General features: G+C 36.2%; 1 protein-coding gene across 1 annotated transcript; it reads right to left on the bottom strand.

Annotated features, from left to right (window-relative positions):
- Window positions 1-5,802: 5,802 nt before the first annotated feature.
- LOC120118313 lies at window positions 5,803-6,336 on the bottom strand. The gene has a single exon (XM_039138383.1). The coding sequence runs from the start codon at window positions 6,334-6,336 to the stop codon at window positions 5,803-5,805; it is 534 nt and encodes a 177-aa protein (XP_038994314.1).
- Window positions 6,337-8,431: the final 2,095 nt, after the last annotated feature.

Below are 8,431 nucleotides of genomic sequence, written 5' to 3'. Positions count from 1 at the left end.
ATTCAACTGAGCCTTTAATTTTTCTATCTCCTTTTGACTCTTCGAAGTGATCAACATATCGTCAACGTACAAGAGAAGATAAATGAAAGATCCATCTTTGAGCTTTTGCAAATACACACAATGGTCATATTTGCTTCTAGTGTACTTTTTCCTCCTTATAAAGCTATCAAATCGCTTGTACCATTGCCTCGGAGATTGCTTCAATCTATATAGCGATTTGTTCAACTTACAAACCCATTTCTCACGACCACTATCTTTGTATCCTTCTGGCTGAGTCATATAGATCTCATTTTCTAAACCACCATGCAAGAAAGTCGTCTTTACATCAAGTTGAACTAGCTCCAAATTAAACTGTGCTTCCAAGGCCAACAATATTCTAATGGAGGAATGCTTCACAACTGGGGAAAATACTTCATTGTAGTCGATTCCCTCCTTTTGAGTGTAGCCTTTAGCTACCAACCGTGCCTTGTAGCGAGCATCTTTCTTGCTATGAGATCCATCTTTCTTTGCAAATACCCACTTGCATCCAATTGATCTTTTATCTTTTGGTAATTGAGCCAATTTCCAAGTGTTGTTCTTTTGGAGAGATTGCATTTCTTCATCCATGGAACTTTTCCACTTATCACTTTCCAAGCTTTGTATTGCTTCTTGGTAAGTGATAGGGATATCATCATCAACAACTGGAAGAGCATAGGCCACCATATCAACAAATCGAGCAGGTCTACGAATTTCTCTCATTGGCCTTGTAACTGCAAGTGGTTCTGGTGTCTCCAATGGTTATTGGGTTTGAACTTCTTCATCTTTTGATTCTTCTATTGAAGTTGAAGAATCAGTTGCATCAACTTCTAGGATCATCGTCTGCTGAAACTCCACCTGTTTTGGAGTATGCTCCACCTGCTGCGGAGTATTACTTGTCTGGACAGCTTCATTTGTTACCTTCTTTACTAGGCAGATTCATCAAAGGTAACATCTCTGCTACAAATTATCTTCTTGGTGTCTAAACACCAAAGCGGAATCCCTTCACTCCATGGGTGATTCCCATAAAGAGAGCCTTCTTTGTGCTTGGATCAAGCTTGGATTCCTTCACATGATAATAGGCAGTATATCCAAATACATGTAAGGAATCATAATCAGTAGCAGGTTTTCTAGACCATACCTCCAATGGTGTTTTTCCTCCTATCGCTGATGACGACAAACGATTGATGAAATGGCCAACATATGTCACAGCCTTAGCTCAAAATGCCTTGCCTAACCCAGTATTAGACAACATACATCGAACTTTCTCCAATAATGTTTGATTCATACGCTCTGCCATCCCATTCTGTTGTGGTGTATTTCTAACAGTGAAGTGTCGAACAATACCATACTCATGGAAAACGTCAAAGAATGAGTCACTTTTATATTCATCTCCATTGTCCGTCGTAAGACGTTTGATCTTTCTACCAGTCTGGTTCTCAATCATATTTTTCCATTTGAGGAAAATTCGAAGCACTTCATCTTTAGACTTCATCGGATACACCCAAACTCTTCTGGAAAAGTCATCTACAAAAGTTACAAAATAATGGTTCCTCCCAAAGACGATGTCTTTGAAGGACCCCATACATCTGAGTGAATATAATCCACAATACCTTTTGTATTATGTATAGTGGTGCCAAACTTCACTCTCTTCTGCTTTCCCAGAACACAATGCTCACAAAAGTTCAATTTGTAAGCCTTTGCACCTTTCAACAATCCTTTCTTTTCCAGAATTTGCAAGGATTTCTCTCCAGCATGTCCCAACCGCATATGCCACAACTGGGTTGCGTCCAAATCATCACATCCGGAAGCTGCTGCAACTGCTCCAATAATTGTACTACCTTGGTAGTAATACTTCCTGATGCCCTTCATCATCACAAGTGCGCCATATGCGACTTTTAAAACTCCATATCTTATAGTGACTACCGAGCCTTTGGATTCCAAGGCTCCCAACGAGATGATATTTTTCTTCAAATTAGGCACGTATCGGACATCCGTCAGAACTCTGGTTGATTCTTCAATCGAATTGAACCTATCCCAACAGTTTTACAGGCATTTTCATTGCCCATATAAACAACTCATACATTTAATTCTACTAAATCGGAGAACCACTCCCGATTAGGGGACATATGATAGGTGCAACCCGAATATAATATCCATTCATCTGAATGGAATGTTGTTGATGAAGCAACCAATGATATGCAGAGTCATTTGCATCATGCTCTGCAACACATGCATCTGGAGCAGCTTTTCCTTTCTTCTTCAGCTTCGGACAATCTTTCTTCCAATGGCCTTTCTCATGACAAAAGGCACATTCATCTTTTCCCAGTCTGGACTTCGACTTTGATCTCCCTCTCCACTTTGGCTTTTGACTTTTCGAGCGACCTCTTGCCACCATGGCCTCCGCTGCTTCGTACTTGCTCTCCTTCTTGGTTTTCTTCCTGAGCTCATAACTATATAAAGCAGCAGTTACATCTTTAAGGGTAACATTATCCTTACCATGAAGTAGTGTTGTCTCAAGGTGCTCAAATTCGTCTGGAAGAGATGACAACAACATCAAGGCTAAATCTTCATCTTTGAAGGTTTCATCCATGCCCAATAAGTCTGCCACTAGCTCATTGAACGCAGTGATGTGTTCATTCATATTGGTGTCTAGTTGATAATCAAATCTGAACAATCTTTTCTTCATGTGGAGTCGATTGTGAGAGCTTTTCTTTAGGAATTTTTCCTCCATTGCTTTCCACATATTACTTGCAGAAGTCTCGTTCTTGTAGCCATACTTATGCTCCCTGGAAAGACAAGATTGAATCATGTTGCACGCTAAACGATTGATTGTTCTCCATTCTTTCTCCTCCATAGATTCGGGCTTTTCTTCCTCAATGGAGATGTCTAGGCCTTGTTGGAATAAAGCGTCTAACACCTCTCCTTGCCACATACCAAAATGACCGGATCCATCAAACAACTCCACCGAGAAATTTGCATTTGACATCCTCCTCCTCACCGGTCTGGATGAAGAGCTTGATGTCTTAACTGATCCGTATTTTGGCATTTTAATTCCAACGAACAATATTCAATAGCACGAACTGTATCTTTTCAGCAACAGAACCATCAGGATAACCTCAACCGAAACTCTGATGCCAATTGTTAGGGAAATCAGGTTATTTCCACACGAACGTAGTTTCAAAAATGACCTAAAATGTCAAGATCAAAACCACCAAAGGTTGCACAACGGATAAACCTATCAAACTATTGAATATTGAAACACAATGGAAAAACCGAATAAAAACAATAAAGGAGAGAACACACCAAATTTACGAGGTTCGACGAGAATATCATCTACTCCTCTGGCACCACACCGGATGATAACTTCACTATATCACAAATATTACAACAAATGGAATTCTTTAGAATTCCCAAAGTGGGAGAATGAAGAATACAAAGGAAGAGAGAACTTGTTTTTGGATTATTTCTAATGAAATACTTAGGCCTATTTATAGTTGAGTTTAAGGACTAAACTTATAACTAACATAATATTTTAGGGATTAAACATGAAAAATAAGTTGACCACCTACCAAAGAATTTTCCAATGTGTACAAGTTAGCCACCAAATATGAAATTCTCATGTTCAAAGTTTGGCCACCAACCAAGATGAAATTTCTAATAAGTTGGCCACCAACTAAGATGAAATTTCCAACTTGCCAACTTAATTTCAAGGCAAATCTAACAGACCACTACTATCGTTACAAAGCTAATGCGGTATTATTCTTGTTGATGTCAACTACAAAATGGAGGGCCCTAGCTCACTTTTGGACCCTATTAATTCATGCTCAGATTGTTACTAAGTATAACCTTTGTATGGATAGTTACGTTTGGCCATATGATAATAAGTGCGTTGAATAATTGGTGGGTTACTTTGGTTAAAACGATTCATTTCATTAATTTCAAACGACGATGGAAAATAAGTGGATACCGTCAACACCAAACACAGAGTGATTTCTTGATTAATTTCCCATGGCTAACTTCTCTGGCTAAATCATTACTATACATGCAGTACGTAATGATCTGGTATAATAGGGTTTCTGCCATGATCTTCCTTAACCAAATGGTTTTTTAGTGCCTTCAAGATATCTTCATTAATCTCGTGGCATTTACTTTAAGTGGGGTCTGCTGGTTTAACTGGATTAGCTCGAAGCAGATAAATAGGAATTTTAACGTGTGGAAGTATCCTAGGTGAAGTCAAACATTTATAGAATCCTTGTTAGTCTCTACTACTACAATGGAGAAACGTTATAAGTATCGCCACGGTAGAGACGTTATTGGTATATCGTCCAAACGGCAGTTGCAAGGAAAATTTGAAGCAACGATTCCAATCACCTCTAATCGATCTAGAGTGTCCTCTACTTCCGATAATGGGGTTGGGGCAGCTCGCAAGACAAAAAAGATATCGGCGGAGGCTACGGGAAACCCTCGTCGGACGCCATGAAACTACTATGTTGGAACTGTCGGGGTCTTTCTAATGACACGACAGTTCACTCTCTTAAGAGGTTCAATACCTCTCGTTCGTTTTCTTTGATTTTTTTAAGCGAGACTAGGCTTAGGCAAAATAAAAGTGATTATGTTAGGAACAAGTTAGGTATGCATGGTTGTTTTACACTGGATTGTGGTCAACAATGTATTGGAATTATGTTACTTTGGATGAATAATATCAATGATTCAATATGGATATTTTGTCGTATTCTGCTATCCATATTGATGTGCTAATTCATGATGCTCCAAATCATTTTCATTTCTCTGGTATTTATGGGCATTCGAAAGTTTCTCTTAAAACGATTACATGGAACACACTTGATGCTCTACGAAGTTCTTCGACGCTTCCGTGGTTGGTCGGAGGGGATTTTAACGAAATGTTAAATGACTCTGAGAAACAAGGAGGTAGACGTAAACAAGAGGTCATATGCTTTTCGTGATGCTCTGCATCGTAATGGTTTATCTGACTTCAAACCATCCAAAGGGTGGTTCACATGGACATGTGGTACTCGTAACAGTCCAACAATTCTGGAACGATTAGATCGCTTTACTGCCAAGATAGATTGGATACAATTAAATCCTCAATTTCGTATCACTACAGAATTTGTTTATTGCTCCGACCATTGCTACCTTGTCATGGATACGGATTGGAGAGTAGGCTTAAGTGAGCGAAATGAATAAGATCACTATTTTTGGTTCGATACATGCTGGTCAAACGAGGAAGTGTGTAGTGAACGTATTCAAGCCGCTTGGACATATACAAACGGTACTGCATTAAATAAGATTGAAGCAATCGGTGCATCTCTTCGGGAATGGCAGCATGATAAGTTCACAAATACTAAGGCACGTATAAAGGGACTTCAGAAACAGGTTAAAGGCACTTCAGAAACAGGTTAATGTTGTTCTTAATTCTCGACTTCATGGTCGACAGTTAACGCGTTTTATTGCGACAAAGAAAGAGTTGTAATATTCAGGCCGGTCGTAATATTTTAAGGGTCCTAGGCAAAATAAGAGATAAGTGCCCTTAAAAATAATTTTAAATTCAAGAATAAATTTCGGTAAACGCCAAATAAATTTTTTCATTAAAAATTATACGGGTAGATTCTATTACATTAACCAACATTATTTTACCAAATATATAAAGAGATATCACAATTTTTCACTCAATTTACTCTTATTATGTCTTCAATCATCTCTTAGAATCGTTTCTCTCAATTGAAAATTGACGTCTCTCACTTACAAAATAGCATACACAAATTCTCATAAGAAACGGTTTCTTCTAGCATTTTGAGATGCAAAGTCATTGATAATAACATCAACATCAATGTTTCCTATCATCTCATTCTCAATAGATAATGTTGCTAAACCATTCAACCTTTCTTGTGACATTGATGACCTCAAGTACATTTTTATCAACCTTTCATTAATGATCTTAATGATAGAATTTCTCACACTTTGAGACAAAAGGGAAATAAACTCATTTTGAAGTTTATGTCCAAGATAATGATAATGAATTTCATGATCATGAATGCGTCTAACATGATCTTGCATAATCACATCAAACTCTGCAATCATTTCAATCAATCCCAGAAAATTACCATTGTTATCTTGATATAGTTTTTCATTGGATCCTTGAAATGCAAGATTATGTTTAGCAAGACATTTCACAACAGAGAATATTCTTTGTAACACTTGTCTACAACGCTCTTTCTCTTTCATAATCTCTTCTTGCACATTTTTATCGATTGTTTGATTTTTATCCAGTCTTACTCTCAATTCATTCCAAGTATTCATATTAGTCATATGTTCAACACTATTTTCATGTTGTTTAAGCCTTTGGCTAATATGTTTCCAATCACTTAAGCCATCATTTGCTAACAAACTTACATTACTAATCGATTTGAACAACTTGCAACAAAAACAATATACTTTGTCAACATTTTTGGAATAAACTAACCATTTTCTATCACTAGTCTCACCATTGCTCAACTTTCTAGAATAACATGCGTATGAGAAATGTCTATAATATTTATCAACAAGAAATTCAAGATCATTAAATGAGGAAGTATTTCTTCACCAATGAGGAAGTGTTTCTTCACCAATGTCTAAATTTTCAACATTTTCATCAATTGCCACATCATTAAAGTCAATTGGATCATTCACTTCATCATTCACATTTTCAGAATTTTCAGTATGCAAATTTTCAGTTGATTGATTCAAAATTTCATGAGAATCAACATTTTAAACACAAATTTATCAAGAGCTCCTTTTTGTGACTTCTTTAACTCCTCCTCTCGCTTCCTTTTTTTTCTTTTTTCACTTCCAAAAAATGTTTTAAAGGACTCGAACTCAATATCCACTTAAGAGATATCAAACTACTTATCACTTGAACCATCCCATTAGTGCAATGTGGCAATATTTTGAATGTCTTTATTAAATTTAAGATAGTGGTATTACATAGTTTTATAATAAAAAAAATTATTTGTAATCTAATTTGTTTCATTTATGATGTTAAAATTTAAACTTTGTCTTTACAAAAAAATTAATAATTTATCTCATTAGACTAATTAATTATTAGTAACTAATACGTAAGAGGTTATATAAACTAATTGAGTTAAATTATGAGTTAATTCTATGTAATTTTGATTAAAATAATAATCAATTTTTTGAATAATAACTTAGTTAATTACAAATAAAAAATGAAAATATTGAAAATTTTTTAAAAACAAAATAATTCAAAGTTTTATAAAAACATTAAAAAATAATTTAATGCCACTTCTACTGCATTTCATTCTATGCACTTTGATCGATCAATAAAGCCCAACAAATATTGGCAAAGGCTGAAGTTTTGGGTTCATGACTATTATGCACTTAGATTTGTATTTTACTTTCAACTAAATTATCTCATGTTTTAGTATTATTTTAAATCCCATCACATTTGACTTGTTTTTAATTTATTTTTTTAACATGAAATACCAACTTTGTTCCATTACTAGAGTATTAAAATCATTTCTCCTCTTTAATGTGGTATACAACTGGAACCAAAATATTAAACGTCTAAAATGAAACTAAAACAAATCACCGAATTTATAGTCCTTTTATGGAATATATGGAATGGGCATAATACTCAAGTTCATGATGCTAAGTATCAACCCCCATGGATTGTTGCCGTTAACACTCATTCGCTTCAACGGGAGTACCTTTCATCCAGAAATCAAGCTGCTAATAGAGCAGCCACCCTACGCCATCACCGATCAGAGAATGTCCCAATAGCAAAGAAAATTGACGAGGACGGTCGAATGAAGGATACATGGCAACCAACTTTATTGTAGGTACCTTCGCAGAGAGATGGAGATCTTCGAATCGGGATTTATAGAGATTAATATGGATGGGGCGTTTGACCCTCATAGACAGATTGCTGCAGTTGGGGTCATAGCTCGTAATGTTGCTGGGTTACCTTCAAGAGGTATGGCTAGGGCGTCTCCGTCTTGTGGGGAGCCAGGTCTCGCCGAGATTAATGTTGTTATTGTTGGATTGAAGTTTGCGGTCGAGAACTAATGGCCTCAAGTGGTTATTGAATCAGATTCCACTATGGTCGTTAATAAGCTTAATGGTGGTATGGATGACTTATCCAATGGGTAGTTCTGCGGTGCGGCGCTTAAAAACGGTTAATATACGGCGTGACCGGTTAAATAAGTGATCGGTTAAAATTTAGACCGGTTATGTTATATTATTTAACCGGAAATATTATAAAGTACAATAACATACTAGGTATCGCTTATATAATGTAATAGGTAGCGCTTATATTTACCTATTTTATAAGTAAACCAATATATTTATACCGATAGCATTGCAAATTTACCTATTACATTATATTATATTGAAATAG

This window comes from Hibiscus syriacus, unplaced genomic scaffold, assembly GCF_006381635.1.
Source record: "Hibiscus syriacus cultivar Baekdansim isolate YM2019G1 unplaced genomic scaffold, ASM638163v2 tig00110328_pilon, whole genome shotgun sequence".
In the NCBI taxonomy this organism is placed as follows: Eukaryota; Viridiplantae; Streptophyta; class Magnoliopsida; order Malvales; family Malvaceae; genus Hibiscus; species Hibiscus syriacus.
The sequence above is the reverse complement of the archived record's forward strand: the minus strand, read 5'-3'. Positions and strand labels throughout refer to the sequence as shown.